This window comes from Paramisgurnus dabryanus, chromosome 20 (assembly GCF_030506205.2).
Source record: "Paramisgurnus dabryanus chromosome 20, PD_genome_1.1, whole genome shotgun sequence".
Taxonomy (NCBI): Eukaryota; Metazoa; Chordata; class Actinopteri; order Cypriniformes; family Cobitidae; genus Paramisgurnus; species Paramisgurnus dabryanus.
The window spans coordinates 10,363,388-10,380,512 of record NC_133356.1 but is presented as its reverse complement, the minus strand read 5'-3'; the positions used below and the strand labels follow the sequence as shown (position 1 = coordinate 10,380,512).

The 17,125-nt window shown below is 37.8% G+C and overlaps 1 protein-coding gene and 1 long non-coding RNA gene across 5 annotated transcripts in view; both read right to left on the bottom strand.

Moving 5' to 3' along the window:
• actn1 (actinin, alpha 1) overlaps window positions 1–8,718 on the bottom strand; it is a 40,754-nt gene extending 32,036 nt beyond the window's left edge. For all 4 annotated transcript variants that reach the window (XM_065296356.1, XM_065296357.1, XM_065296358.1 and 1 more), the window contains exon 1: window positions 8,287–8,718. In XM_065296356.1, the coding sequence (XP_065152428.1) occupies window positions 8,287–8,421 (135 nt within the window). In that variant the 5' untranslated portion in view covers window positions 8,422–8,718. The remainder of the gene's footprint in view (window positions 1–8,286) is intronic.
• Window positions 8,719–13,117: 4,399 nt separating this feature from the next.
• Window positions 13,118–14,545, bottom strand: LOC135787551 (uncharacterized). The gene is made up of 3 exons (XR_010547097.2): window positions 13,980–14,545; window positions 13,526–13,641; window positions 13,118–13,257 (listed from the first exon to the last, which is right to left on the bottom strand). It is a non-coding gene; the product is annotated as an uncharacterized lncRNA (long non-coding RNA).
• Between the last annotated feature and the right edge of the window lie 2,580 nt (window positions 14,546–17,125).

Genomic DNA, 17,125 nt, shown 5'->3' with positions numbered 1-17,125 from the left:
GCCCTACGATCTTTAAGACCCTGGGGAATCCCTGGGAGGAGTCACATAAGAGAAAACTTGCACATAAATTAAATATCTTGAAAATAAACAACAGATACCTTAATTCTAATAACAAAATCTTCCAATGCAAAATAGGTTCTTTACAGCAGTAATCTGACATTAAACCTGAAAACATAGTAACTTTGTCGCACATTCGTCGTTCTTACGTCACTCCACCCAGGGATTCCCCAAGGTCTTAAAGCTCGTATATTCGCGCACATGCGCAGTTTTCAAATGCAGCACTTTAATTCTGTTCACAAGCTTAAATGCATAAAATAATTTTTTTATATATTTAGAATGATGGATATAGGATGTACTATGTTTTTTGCTTATTTTATTCAAAAGCATGATCAACGTCTACAGTCTACATATTACAATAACTAGGAACTATGCTTCTAACTAGGGGTGTAATGATTAACCGTGCAAATGCGCGTTTTCTCAATGAATGAATTTGAATGAATTACGGTGAAATCCAGGCACATCCGAACACCAGGGGGCGCTCCCGTGCAGAAACTCCCTTTGTGCCACAGGAGAAGTAGCATTACAAATGCTATTCCAGGAAATGTCTACAGGAATATTTATATCACTGTTCTTCAAATTGTTTCAGGTATTTTCATGATAATAAAGAATATTTTAAATGATTTTGTTTAACGAGTGTTGCTTTTTTAAATGCACGTTATAAACGACTCCGACTCGTAATGATTTTAGATTGAAAAGGACCTACTGACCAAATGCCGTAGTACACGCACAAGCTGTGCATGAAACAAAGAATCGCAGCCTTACGATTCAGAATCGATTTCAGACAGGCATTTTTAATGGGACACACAGTTGAATCGTTACATCCCTACTTCTAACCACAGGTTAAGAGCTGTCATTCAAACCACACAAGTTTGCGATGCAGCTTGCGAATGTTCGTTGTAACTATAGTTTCGGGAAACACCAAATTTGTTGACCTTGGTCAGTAATGACAAAACGTACAACACTAGTTGTCTAACGATGGTTTTGGGAAACGCACCCCTGTATAGAGTAGTGTGAGGGGCTTGCCAACCTGTGCACATGCGCAGTAGCTGAAACAACATCAAAATGTGTTTTTTAGCACAATTTGAGCTAAAGAAACAAAAGTTTTGGTACAGTTGATGCCATGTTTAATAGTCGGTAGGAAATACTGTATGTTGTTTAATTGTAGAGATATCTGTCTTTCCCCATTCAAGTGCATAGGACTTGCATGACTGTCATAGCTGCCAGGAGGCATCACAAACACCCTTAGGGACTTGGGTATATATTAATTGTGTATATCTAGCTTATAATGTCTATTGTACTGTCTGGAGCAGGCAACGAAGATTCACTCATTATCCCACAAGTGCTACTGGTGATGTAAAAACAAGTGCTTTGATTTGACTACAGTAATGTCAATCACAATGTAAAAGACAAAAAAAAACTATATATACTAATAAACTAGGCTAACAGTTTATAAGAAGCCCAATAAGGCACACCACCTAACACAAGACCATAAATGTGTGTTTTGCACAATAAGTACATGTTAGCACACACAGACAAAACAAAATTCCACAAAAAAGACACTTTCGAAAAGGCACGAAAAAGATGCGCCAAGGCATGCAAATACATCCATACATGCAAATACAAATGCATGTAAATATGGTCAGAAAAAGTGCAGATCTCCGCTCTCAGCAGGAATGCTGCTAGATTTCCTCACACCTACACAACACAACTCTTCATTACCACTGAAGGGGGAGTCACTCTGTTTTTCTTTTAACCCTCAATTTCCATCTATAACTCTCCTTCTTTTCTTTATCTGCTCTCTTTCTTGCCTCGGTGTGAAATACAGCACAACTCGGCTCCTCTAGGTGGTGTTGCTATAGCAACTACAAATGCCCGAACAGTCAGTAGGTCCAAAAACACACACATGCACACAAACTTCTCTCATATGCCAAGAAATAGTCGTGTGAATTGACAGCTGTAGTGAAAACATTGCTGCTAACATCCACCCACAACATCCCTCATGCACAAAGTGGTCCTAAAACGTATATTGGTGTTTTAAAATATGCATTATGTAATTGCATTAGCAGCTTTTTTTAATTAAAGGGTCGACCGATATGGGATTTTTTTTTTATTGCCGATATTAAGAAAGCTGTATGGCTTATTAGCCGATATAACACAAATGTTATTACAGTAAATATGGACAAACAAAAAATTTAACCAAAAACATTAGTTACGCATAACATTTATAAATACCCTTTTAAAGTTTTTACATATTTACAAGACATAATTAATGTGGATCTCACATCTTATGGTACTGTTTGAATAAGTGTGTTAAACTAGTTTGGTGCTGTGTGTTTGTTACACATCATAACGTCATGTTAGACAGTAAAATGACCAATCATTATTCACTTTTTATCAGACTTTGGCTTTACATTGAACGACACTGAGTGTCTTTTCATTACAAACATCAAATTTAAGTAATAGAGAAATTAACTGGCCAATTGAATAGATTTATCGATGCCGATAATAAAAATAATCCAAACATCGGCCGATATATCAGCCTCTGTCCTATCACAAATTTTTACTCAATGTATGATAGATGTATGAAGTCAAAGTGGTCCCCTGGTATAAAGTAGAGTAACCACAAACAAAGTTAATCTTAATTAATGTTATATTTAAAGTTTAAAATTTGACTCTTATGTATTTACATCGTGTACTAAGACTGACAGAAAATTAAAGTTGGGATTTTCTAGGCAGATATGAGTAGGAACTATACTCTCATTCTGTCGTAATAATCAAGGATTTTGCAGCCGTAACATGGCTGCAGAAGGCATAACGATATTACGCAATGCCCGAAAATAGTCCCCCTGGTTACTTTCAATAGCAAGGGACTATTTTCGGGCAGTGCGTGATATCACTACACCTGCTGTAGCCATGTTACAGCAGCAAAGTCCTTGATTATTACACCAGTTTGAAAGTATAGTTCCTAACCATATCTGGCAAAAAAAAAAATCGCAACTTTTAATTTTCCGTCGGTCTTAGTACACGATATAACTACAGAAGAGTCAAGTTTTAAATAGGAACAATATCGAAACACTTTGGTTATTTTTTTGCGCGATGCTAATGGTCTAATCAGATTCAATGGATTATGCTAAGCTATGCTAAAAGTGCTAGTGCCAGACCTGGAGATCAGCTGAATGGATTCCAAAACAGTAAAAATGAAATGTTTAACTCTCGGAGAGCAGGAACATGAGCATATTTTCAAAAAAGTGAAATGTCCCTTTTAACAAATTACCATTTACAAAATATCCAGTATCATTTGTGCAATAAAATGTACAGTCTGAGGAGAAACCTGCTTTTTTTCTTAGTGTTCTAACGTGATAATATGTGAAAAATAATGAATAATGTAAAAATCTAGTTTTGTTTCTGTCTATCTTTTTCCGTTTCTTTCTGTTTGTGGGCTGTTTGTTGATGTCTGTTGGCTGTCTCCTCCAGACAGGAAGTGCTGATCAGCCCATGAGACAGGCGCCCCTACGGCTGTTTCAGTTTCACACACATTACACATTATCCAGCACACACCAGGCCCTCCTAAGGTAAGCCTGTCTATTACATTAACATTTACAGATGGATGGTTCAATGGCACATTAATAATCTTAGCAACGTTCAGGATCCAGGAGCTTTCGATTAAAGCCAAATGCTGACTCGTTCTGATCGCTGCTTTTACATTAATTAAACTTTCTGGGTAAAGGTAAAGGTTTTTATGAGATAAAATATGAAGCCTGGCACAAGTCTAAGTTAAGATGATCATCCGTTTAGAAACAGCACATGGGAAACTATTTGCATGAAGAGCTTTCACTAAAAGAGAAAGGCTGAATTGACATATTTGGCTGTTCAAAATGCAAAGCCTCAGGTGAAAGCTTTTAGACACGGATTGTACGCTAGACACAGACACACATCTGACACAAACTGCTTCCCACAGCATCTTCATCTGGCACGGGTACACAGGCACACACATTCTCAGTTAAATGAGGTGGCAGCATTTCCTACACTATTGTAAATGTACTCAGACTGTTCTTTCATTGGATGAAAGAGCACAGTGAGGGAGTACTTCATCACATCCTAAACTCAAACTCAAGGGCAGGACACGTTAAACCTCTTTATAAAATATGCTTGTATTGCATATGTGTCATACCCACATCACCCACCATATTTGCTTAATAGATATTTTGACTAATGCTTATACCAATAACAGTGTAGTATTCACGGTTTCATTTTACACTAAAAGAAAGAAGTCCCAATTAAGTAGAAATGTAAAAACGTCTGTAGATTCTGTCTGTCTGAGCCAAGCTGACAAGTAGAAACACATTGTTGCATGTCAATGTCTCCACAGAGAGTTGTAAACCCATCTCGACTGTTATCAGAAAACTTACCGCAGGCCAACTAAAACACAGCCACTGTATCTCCTGAGACACTCAACTTACTCTCTCTTAAACAGATTGTGAACAAGTGAGAGAGACAAAGAGAGAAATATAATTAATTTTGGGAAAGCAGAATATATTTAAATTGAAAAAACACAGCGGTTTAGCACTCCTGGCATAAACCCTTAGTATCCTAATAAAACAATGTAGAGAGCTGACTGTCTGACAAAGAGTAAGATCTGACAGATTCAATATAGCTGACCTATTTTTTTTTTTTTTTTTTTTGAACGCCAACATCTTTTCCACCAAACCAGTTGGGAACTGCAAGCAAAGCCAATTTTAAATCAGCCCGAGACTGAACTACTGCAGGACTGAAACAATAGCTCACTAGTACTGCAAGGTACCTCAAGATGGATTTTCCCATTTCAGAATATAACCAAATTTCAGACAAAAAATGTAAGTGCTTGCTCATGCATGACCGTGAGTGGACATTGCTATATGGTTGCTAGGATGTTGTAGAGTTCGAGGTTGATGCTAGGGCATAGGGTGCATTTCCATGGCACAAAGAGTGCAGAATGAGTTATGCTTTAAAGGGGACATTTCACAAGGCTTTTTCAGGTGTGAAATAATCTGGTGTCCCCAGAGTAAATATGTGAAGTTCTAGCTCAAAATAAACCATATAGATAATTTATTATAACATATTAAAATTGCCACTTTGTAGGTGTGAGCAAAAATGTGCCGTTTAGGGTGTGTCCTTTAAAATGCAAATGAGCTGATCTCTGCACTAAATTGAAGTGCTGTGGTTAGATAGTGAAGATTAAGGGGTGGTATAATCCCCTTTTGACATCACAGGGGGAGGCAAATTTCAGTGACCTATTTTTTCACATGCTTGCAGAGAATGGTTTACCAAAACTAAGTTACTGGGTTTTTCTTCTTCACATTTTCTAGGGGACCCAATTATAGCACTTAAACATGGAAAAATTCTGATTTTCATGATATGTCCCCTTTAAGGTTTAAAACTTACGGGTTGAAGGTTACATTAAAGGGTTGACGGTAACGTTAAGACATTAAGCAAGCATTAGAAATTTAAAGCACCTTATATAAGTCCTTAAAAGTCCTCACTAAAATATAGTTTTCTGGCAAACGTTTGGAGAAAGCGACAACGTATTTTCCGTAAGCTCATATTATCACAAGAAAATGTGTTTCATTAAAACTTGGGGAAAGTGGTTCATTTTTGTGCCAAGCAAAATTGCAATGTGATTAAATTAGCGGACCGACCAGGCAGGCTATAACAACACCAGATCAGCACATGGCATAAATTTGGGGCAGGAATGTCTGTTTAATGAACAACGAAGATTAGGGATTCAAAAAGTACTCGTTCGTTTGTCATGCGTGGATATTTTTTCATTTCTCTCTCACGCTCACGGTGCATCCCAATTCGAAAGCTTAAAGGTTCTTGATTTTACTTTTATAAGTTATTTTTTCATTATGTGAATTAATATTATTGCTGTAATATTGTGCATGTTTTGTTTTAATTTTGTATATTTATGAGGTTGTTAAATTTTATATGTTGTTCCAGATCGATTCGATTTCGATTCACAAGCTATTACATCGATTCGATTCCGATTCTCGATTAAATTTTCGATTCCGGTTCTCGGGTAGGTTTTTATACTCGATTCTCGATTCAACTCAATGAATTTAGATTTAATACACATACTATATTAATAAAAAAGAACAGTGAACAGCAGTTTACAAGTGGGTAATTAATAAAAAGAAATTAAAAGCCACAACACGTCTTCCTTGCGAAATCTAAAATGCTTACATTCCTCCATTCAATGTTTGCGAAAATAAATATGAAAAAATTATATTCTGCTCTTTGAGAATCGATTTTTAATCGACCACGTTTAAAAAAAAACGATTAATCGAAAAAAAAAAAAAAAACGGTATATACCGCTATACCTCCCAGCCCTATCTGGTGCCATTTATCTGTTGGAGAAGTAAACAGCAAAATTAAGGTAACCATTCCTCACTGACTGTCTATAAAATCAAGGTGGAGCACTTGACCTCATATGAGGACAGAGAAAAATACTTTAAAAAAGACAGAAGTGGTCTCACTTCTGTTTCATTATGAATAACGTCACACCTGTGTTGCCTGAAGGGATTTTCCTCATTATGCACATGAACTTTCAGGCCTACAAAGATGGTAATACACGAAAAAATGTGTTTTACTGATTCTTCTGGTCCAGTTTGAACTTGCTGAAATACTTTCATGCATAAACAGAAACTGCAGCCAGTCAGATGCTTTCACACACACACACTTTCTCCACTGAAATTCACTACAGATTCAGCCCATATGTTTCTAACTCTGACATTTTTGTGAGATGGAGATCAGGTCTGACCTGTAATGTGTGTGTTTTTGTGTTTGCAAAATAGACTTCTGCTTCACTACTGACCTTTCAGTCTTGTCAGAATGCAGAACAATAACCAATTTGTCTGACACACACATACACATACCCACGCACCATTAAAGTCACAGAGGGTGTTTAATGGGCAGCACATTGCCTGTGTTTAAAGTTGTATAGGGCTGACATGTGTATGCGTGCGTGTGTGTGTGGTTGTCGTTAATGAACAGTGTTAAAAATTATGGTAATGTGCAACACAATGTAGTGCTTGTATCACACGATGGGGAAACACTGCAGGGCCTAGTTGTGTGTTAATGTGTTTGTATGTCATTAACATTGACCCACAACACAGACACACATAAACACATATTGACATGTCACACTTATGAACTAACGTTACTGGTGTTTCTTATAGGGTTTAATTTTCGCTCTTAACACTCAGTGAGTATGAACAGGTGTGGCGAGATGATGATTTTGCCATTTGTTTATAGCAGCGTGAGCTGCCCAAAAGAACTCGTGCCCGTGCATACCTGAGCATGAGTCTTTCCCGCCGGTAGCTGATGACATCATTCAGGAGTCTACAAGCTGTCGAGGAAGGAAAAAAAGGGAACGGGGGAAAGTTTTCCAGCAGCAGTGTACGGGGTCTGTTATTACCATTTTTGGGCACACTCGCTCCCTGACAAGCCCAGCCCAAACCGCAGCAGATTCCAGTACTCTTTTTCCTCCCCCTGTTTTCCAAAGGGGAGGAAAAAGAGTGTGGGAGCAACAAATGTTTCACTCATATTTCAAATACTTTTTAGACGTGCATGTAAAAACTGACATCCGGTATTAGGGAGATGTTATACACCCTCCATCCCAACCAACGATCTAACGGTCTACCGGAATGCGTAAACGGAACTGCCAGTTAAAAAGTCAGACAGCGTCTGCGCGCCGTGACCGTAAATACAGCAAGCTCGTGCATTCAACGTGCGCGCGCAGCGGAACATATGAGACGCGGCTAGAAAGCGAGGCTGCCGTTGACATCTGTTGCGCGCGGTGAGAGGAATAGGTGGGCGCACGGTGTCCGGTGATCGGGATCTGGATCGTCTGACTGGGGCCGGGCCCGTTCAAATGAATGGACAGACGGATGGGAAGAATAGAACATGCGCAAATTCTGCAACAGATGTTCCTTAAGTTTCCTATGATAAAAGCCGATGCTTTATAAATAGCGTGCCATACAGCCTATAACCCTTTGGGTGCTGTACTTCTAAACACACTTGACGTACATGGATGACCAAATTAAATAAACAAAAAGCACAGAAATGCAACCATAAATATTTCACCAGCAACCACACGTCTCTGCCGCACCGGTCAGTGAAATCCCTGTGGTATGCACATTTCCACACGTTTTACCGCACCTCCGTTAAGTGAACAGATTGGTACCGTACCTTTCGCTGCTGTTTCTCCCAAGCGGGGTCGAGCAGCAGATCCCGGTCCCAGTCATCTTCCTGCTGCCTGTAGTCGTTCTCTCCCCCATCGTAGTGCTGCTGTTGATGATGCTGCTGTTGATGATGGTAATCCATGCTGAACTGCCGTTCACCCGGTCCTCCGGTGTCTCTCTCTCTCTCTCTCTCCTACAGAGCGCTGCCGCGGCGCAGTAAACACTCCCGTGCGCACTTAAGACGATGTGCGCGAAACTAACGGCCCGGTAAGCTCGCTGCCTTTTGATGCCTCGTTCTCCCGGCCCCGTTCACTCGCTCAAAAGTCCGTGCCTCCTTGTCTTCCCGTTTTATCCGTTTTACACGGCGGCTATCCAGAGAGGCGAGTAGGCAGAACCTCCAGCACGAGCATCGGCAGCAAAACTTCACGGTAACAGAAAAAAATAAAAAGAAACACGATGGAGGGCGTCTGATTGGCTACTGCGTAAAGAGGTTGAACCCGCTCATTAGCAAATACTCGATGCGGATTGGCTAATATTACTGTCAATTATTAGATTTGGTGTAGGTTTTCTGCATTGACATAGGTTAAAAGCTTATAGGTACGTTTTTGATATTAACATTAATTGCGCCGTGAATTATTATGGTCTAGTGCTACCTATTTTTTTTTAACGTGTAAATAATGACCCAAGTAGTACACTAATTCTGGCTATTATAAATGTATAAATGATTTCCTTCCTACCTTTCAGGTGACCACACCCTTGCGCGTGTTTTATCTCACCGTGTCTCAGGTAACAGCGATCTGGTTCCTCTTTTTGTGGGGGAAAAGTGGTGGGGCGACAGCTCAAGCATTATAACGCAATACATTAGTATTTCCTCACCAGTAATGCGCCCATGAAACTTTCATGCCGTGGGAATAGATAGAATAGATGGAAACAGATAAATAAGTGAAAGTCGAAGCTGCCACTGCTCAGATATTTCACAGATTAAGGCCATCTGTGGTCAGACCTTTTCCAGATGCCTGGCCTAACGTGGCAGCTAGGGATATCCCTCGTATTCACACATTAAAGGCTGTGAAGTTTAATCTAATAAGGTGATGATTTCACCCCGAGTCTTCGCGAAGGCTTTTTTTGGAACAGAATTGAAATGATTAATTTTGTTTATTGAAGGCATATTTGAACGAGCGTTGTGCCCTCTGACGCACGCAGAAAACATGTTCGCCTAATAAAGACTTGTGTGACAATTAAATCGTTTGACGTTCTGCACTGAACAGACGTCCACAGTAAATCACACAACCTGCCTTAATGTATTCACTGTAAATCACACTGTATCTTTATTTTACTCTAAATGTCAACGTGCATACTGCAATAAATTACTCTAGTTTGATCCTTTTATGTTTACGTTAAATGTTTGTCAGAGTTTTCAAACTGCACACCGCTACTTCACATAATATAATGTATATGGCATTTGTTCAAAGTCCACATCCTTTCTTCATGCTTCCTGAACTCCGAAGAAGGTCGTTTGCTTGTGAAGACCCGCGGCACGTCGTTTTTCTTCTGGGAACGAATGCCTCTGCCATTTAGGGTAAAGCCCCCTTCAGGTGGGGACAACCACTACGTCCAGGGCTGGCTGTAATAATGTTTATTATTAATTATTAATTAATTTATATATTTATAATGTATTTGATTGTTTGAGGAACCCGTAATGGTTTACTTTGTGTACATTTTCTGTAATTAAAAGTCTGGCTAGGTCAAAAAACGGGCACGCGCACGGGCACTCTGGAACTGGAGCGCTCTTCCTTATATGGACAAACGTCCAAGAGACGAATGTTTGGGAAAGTGACGTCACACGTTAAGTGCACAGACAGTGAGGAAAAGATCTCATTCTGCTTCATCACGGTAGTCCGACAGATGTCTCGTGATTTTTTTTTTAACATAAAGAAGTTTTTGTTCAACTTAGCACTGTCCACTACGTTTTTTCAGATGTGAAGTTTTCCATTCGGTTAGTCACAGGGCTTAAATATGAAAATGTCAATAGAAAAAAATAAGACAATCCTTAAAAAGGTGTCAAGAAGAAAACAATAACCAGACTTATATCAGAGTTATAGGTCTGGACTAGATCTTAAACCTGGTCAGACGAATTGAAACAGCACCAAGTTGACAATTCAGTTAGCAAAATGTAAACCACCAAACCTAAGAACCTCTGGCCAAAGACTATGTAAACAGGAAACAGTGCCCTCTTGAAGCAGTTTAAAGGAACAGATCATTGAGAAAAACAATAATCTGAAAGTTCTAAGAGTCGGCACAAAGCAGTGTGGCACCATTTCAGTATGTCTTCATTTTATAATGCTCATTTTGTGAATGAAACTTATGTTTCAGAGAAATGCACTTACAGAAAGAGTATTTAACATGTTGTCTCACTTTTGTCAGAATATTTTTTTTCCTGTATAAGTTTTGTAAGGCAGTGATGGAGTATGTAAAGGCTAATATGGTTTTCTGGTTGATTCCCCTGGGATGTGCATCTGGTCTAAAGGGATAGTGAGCAATTATGAGCCCCATTCACTTCTATTGTAGGAAAAAATAATATTATGGAAGTGAATCATGAAAAAAGCTTCCTTTGTGTTCATCAAAACAAAGAAATTCTGCAGGTTTGTAACAACATGAGGGTGAGTAAATGAAGGGAGACTTTTTTTGGGTGAACTATCCCTTTAAGAGTGCTGCATTCCTGGTCTCACTGTTCATTTCTCCCAAAGGACACTGGACAGTAGCACTTTCATTCAAAACATCAAGATGAAAAGCTACAACTACACAAAAAATAGTTGAGTGAATGGGATGAGTTCATATGTAAATCCCCCATGACTTATAAGTGCCCAGATGGCCCAGATTAGCATTTAATCACAATTTGTCGTACTGCTAAATTCTTTTAACCTGACCTAATGAACCTGCTTTCTATCATGCTGAATGACATTGAAATTGATAAGAGAAATATGGTCATACACCATTTGTGCCAAAGTCAACCTTAATATCTATTCAGAATATTAAGGGTGTGGAGAATTTAAAGGTCCGGTTCTTTCTAGGTTTTTGAACCTTTGATTGTGTTTACACATGTGTTCATGTTTTACGTGTAAAAAAAGCGGGGTATTTTTCACACAATTTACTTATCTGTATAGCGCTGTTTTCACTGTCCTCAAAACGGGCTGATGTCTTCCTTGGTCTATGAAGTCCCTCCTTCAGAAATACGTATCGAGTTCTGATTGTGTAGTTTGTTTAGTGTGTTGTGATAGCAGCTTAGCTTGCTCTTAGCTTAGCTGGCGACTGACGTATTCATGTGGGCGGAGTTTAATCAAAAAACTGTTCTAGTGATGTCATTAAAGCAGGAAGTAGAGGGCTGTAGTCCAAACCAGCCGCCCTGAAAGGTGAATTCTGTTAAAGAACATAAATCACCTGGCAGTAAACTTTGAGCTTTATCATTTTACAGGTATTATTAATGCTATTATAACAACATTACACACTAACTAGGGTTTAAAAAATGGGACGTTTAAGATATTATTATGAAAAGTGGAGATTTTTAGAGGGTTTTGCAGTCAAAGAGAGTCCGATTACCAATGAACTGACAATGACATTTGTTAAAATAAAGCATTTCAATTACTGAGTAATAACCTTTTACTATTAATTACTGTAATTACTGAACTTAAACATAAGAGTCTGATAAAAAAAAACTCATTCACAAGAAAACATGTCAGATACACTCAGAGGGTATTGAATCTGAGGTCTTCATTTTCTCTCTGTCAGAAAATTAATCTCATTTTATTAAAACTAAAGAAGGACAAATGCAAACAAATTGTATATAATTTAACCCAAACACACAGACACACACACACATGGTAAATATTTTAAAACAGAATGTCCCAGACTTCCTTTCACCCACTCATAAAAGATACGAAAAAAATTCACATTCTCAGTTTTTCTTATTTTCCTCATTGCCTCTTTGTGTGAAACATTGATATAACGCAACAGGTAGGCCTTGGCGTTGTAAATGACGCTTGGACATAACTGGACCCTGGACCAAACTTCAGCTCTTGAGTCATTTCACAGTGTCATACTGAGATTTGCCCCAAAGAATGTAGTCTTTCCTTTCATTGGAATGCTGTGCAGGTAATAATTGTTGTAACACGTAGCAATACTAAACAGTGTTATCAAAGTAAAAAAAAATTACTCAAATATACATAGTCTTATTTGTACATTTGAATTACAAGCTCTTTTACGTATATGTTTCTATTACTTTTTTATATTTGTCTTTCTAGGCTCTATCTTGCCGCAATGCATTTCAATGAGAATGCAAACCGTGAACAGGCAATGACCTTAGAGGGCACAGTAGTGTACAAGATGGTGTTTCCTAAAGCAAAGAAGGGGCAGCCTACAGTGAAGGCAGTGAAAACTGAGCCCACATTTGGTATGTTCAGAAATGTGGCATTTATTATAAATGCTTATCAAATAAGTACAATAATTACACACATTTATAAATGTTTTTTTCTGGCTGAAGTTACATAGATAAATATTATAAACAGTCAACAAATTGAAATATAAAAGTTGTTGCACAATTGTAAAAGCATCAAGCTTCTTCAAAAATTTTGCTATGAAGTTTTTTATTTTTTGTGCCAGGATACGTCAGTGACCTGATGAGATTGCTGTTCACGGAGGTATTTGACAACCCTGACACCTATGTTGAGGATCTGCGGAAAGTTCCTGTTCCAGAGGACCTATCAGCACAGTTTGAGAGGCCAGCAAAGGAGGATCTTATTGCCCGACATGTCTCCAGGTTCAATCCAGCGGTGGCCGGAAGCCAGTGTAGTTCCCTCCAGCATCAGGAAACTCCTGACGAATCCGCAGGACAACACATGCAGGAATGACCACGCGCACATGTCTGCCAAGATATCCCCAGCACCAGCTAACAAAACTGCGATAGGCAAGATACCTAAAACGCCTGGCAAAAAATGGAAAAATTAGTAAATGTTCTCATTAATGCATAATCTTATCTTGTTTTGTGGTTAATATATGCACATGTGTATAAATACACTAAAATATTATGTCTTTGTAAAAATAACAGAGAAAATAACAAATATTTTGGATATATACAATGTTAATATTGGTGTGAAATAAACATATTTCTACAAATGGTTTTGGTTTGATGATAAACACAATATCTATTATTTAACAGTAAAATGTTTGTAACTATTATCTTGAATACTCACTCCTCCTCTGTTCTCCTCCTAAGTGGTCCATAGTCTGCTCTGTAAATGTTGTTTATGTTTTGAAGTGTATAAACATTCAGGCAGTTGGCCTCCAGTCCTGGATGTTCTGTCATACACTGTAAAGAGGTTGGTGCTTGAATTAGTCGTCTCCTTACCTTTATAAGTATATAAAAACAAATCATGTCAGATATGTAATTTACAGTAACAAATCTATACAATTTAAGTGTTCTTTGCAACGTTACTTTTTATAGAATGAGGTAAGTACTATGCAGGCACTTAATTTCATCATCTCTGGTTGGATAATGCCCACAATTTTTATTGTAATATTTGAAATAACATATAAACATGTTATTAAAATAATAACAGTTTTTAAGGAAAACTACAATTAATTTAAAAGAAATACAATGTCATATTAACTCAAATATTTTTTAAGCTATAGTAAAAACACTTTTACCTGTTGTATTTCTTGGCAGCAAACATTTTCTGCCTCAGTTGGCATTGTACTGCACCTATGACATTTACACCTTTTAAACAGACAAATGCAGAAAAAACATCAAGTTTTACGTCGTATTAAAAACAAACAAACAAACAGCGGGTAAACAAACAATGACTAATTACCAGATAGAAACGTCCTGTTGTAATCGTTGCTGCTGTTGTTCCTGTTGGTCATTTACTGTCTCTGCATCCGATTCTGGATCATAAATGTAAGGCTGTATCTGACTATAAGCCATAGTTATTTAACAAGTTCAAGTTTGATTTCGCACGATCTCACAGCTGTCGGATTACAATCCAAAGGCTGCGCGTGCTCGTAACTCTTTAGCTCCGCCCACCGCACGCCCTCAAGTGTCCACCGCACGCCCTCAAGTGTTCGTGTTTTCCCGACAAAAATCGGAAATGCTGTTTTTTCTTTTATAAATATGACAACACAAAATACTTTTTGGACATATGAAGAATGAAATACTTCTCTACAGGTAACCAAGATAAACATTAGATTGGCAGAAAAGACGTGTGTTATGTGAGCTTTAAAACAATCTGGCTATATTCTGGCCCAAGCTAGCACTACACCCCCCTCTCCTGTGAGCGTGAAATTCAGCAGTATCTAAAGCTGTCGACAGAATGTTCCTGATAAGATGCTGCGAAATATTATCTCAAGTTTTTTGAGTAGCCTGTTTGATTTAAACGTATAAGAACTAGTCTCCCACTTACAAAATCACAAGGACTTTAAGAAGGCGTCAGCAGACAATAGTCATTCATTTCCTGTTGATAACAGGGTCTGTTACAGCTGATTCAGACACACTGAGAAGATTATTAATGTTACAGGATAGAGAAACTACAACTAAGCAACACAATAAGCCACTGACAGCTGAGAAGATAAATCATCATCTTTCTGTCAGATGAAACCTCCCACACAGCAGAGGGTTTACACATCCGACCATTGAGTTAAAGTAATAGGATTTTATTCTTTGTATTCAATTCAATCATATAATAGCTTCAGTTTTAATATACATTTTTAGTGATTTGTCTCACACAAGAAGATATTCTTAATATTTTTAAGGCCAAGTAAGAAGAAGCTGTTACTCTGCTTGAATATGATGACACCATATCCTTGGGAACCTGTGAGGATGTGTCTCAATAACTGTACTCGAAACTGACATCACCCAAATAACTGTCAATCAATTTTATGAGTACTGCTCTTACTGTTGGGTGGAGTTTCCTTATCATGAACATGCAACAGAGAGAGACGAGTCCATTTATGGCTGCTTCGAACTGCTCGTCGGAGCAAGAGAGTCTCCGCCTGTGTGTGTGTGAAGTGGAAAAATTAGGCTACAGTTGAGGAGAGCTGTTCCTGACCCCCAAACTTCAATAAAACAAATACTACTAGACATAAGGTAAATGTGCATTTACCTAATGTCGTGAGCTACCTGACATCAGCACCAAAACTTAAAAAAACGTTTACATTAGCTACATTACAAGGCACACTAAACTACAATTAGCCTATAAGAGTAGATTTTACACAAATTGTTTGAATGATCTATAATAATATCCAGAGAAACTTACCCATTCACCAAGATTAGGGGGTGAATAACGTCTTTATTAGGTATTATATTAAATATATTAGGCCTATTATTTAAATCATTATTGAAAATCATATTGTATTATTTTATCAAGAGCTAACTATTTAACTATGATGTTTAAAAGGGAAAAAAGTACTCTCCTAATAGTTATGTAATCCTTTGTCATGATAACATGTTACCGTAATAGTTGTGGTGTACACTTTATGTACACAGCTGCCAAGTAACCACTCCTGAAATGAATTACAAACATGTTGTATTTAAAAAAAAAAGATTTGCCGCCTTATAATTTTAAGTTAATTAGTTAACTAATATTTTTTCAGTTGAATTAACTCAAATTTTTAAGGGACAGTCAAACAAATTAGATTTTTACAGTTTTGGAATCCATTCAGCCGATCTCCGTGTCTGGCTGTACCACTTTTAGCATAGCTTAGCATAATCCATTAAATCTGATTAGACCATTAGCATCACGCTCAAAAATGACTTAAGAGTTTGGGTATTTTTTTCTATTTAAAACTTGACTCTTCTGTAGTTACATTGTGTACTAAGAACGACAGAAAATTAAAAGTTGTGATTTTCTAGGCTGGTATGGCTAGGATCTATACTCTCATTTCGGCGTATTAATCAATGATATTACACAGCGCCTGAAAATAGTCCCCTTGGTTACTTTCAATAGCAGGGGACTATTTTCGGGCACTGCGTAATATCATTGAGCCTCCTGCAGCTATGGTACAGCAGCAAAGTCCTTGACTATTATGCCAGAATGTAACTACAAAAGAGTCAAGATTTAAATGGAAAAAATATCGAAACTCTGGTTATTTTTCAGCGCGATGCTAATGTTCTAATCAGATTCAATGGATTATGCTAAGCTATGCTAAAAGTGGTACTGCCAGACCCAGAGATCGCCTGAATGGATTCCATAATGGTAAAAATCAAATATTTAACTCTAGGGGAGCTGGAAAATTAGCTTATTTTCAAATAAAGTGAGTGTCACTTTAAGGGCAGCACAAACTTTTACTTTTTTTAAGTTGAAACAACAAATCTTTTTTCACAGTGTTGTGTCTTGTTTATTCAAACCATATGATCAACTTTGAATGGAAAGCAACAACTGCTGGGTAAACTTTCCCATCCTGATTCTGTGATGTGACCTATTGATCGATGGACAAATCTATACTGTTGCTTATACGACTGAGCACACATAAACAACATCCAGTCTGAAGTCCCACTTTGATGTTTTAACACCCAACATTCAATTTACTGTAATACCCAATGCTAAAGATGTATTTACCTATACATTTGTAATCATATCAAGCTTTCATTTGGCCCTAAAGCAACTAAAGGCTCTCCAGCTGACAGATGGAGATCAGATACTGATGCATCGCCATGGTGACAATTCTCACATCAGAATATCTTACTGTAATACTAGAAAACTCATCCAGAAATTACAGTGAGCTACTTCCTGTTTGATGATGATGATGATGATGATGATCATAATAGCATATGAGGAGGAAGAAAAGACAGCAGACTG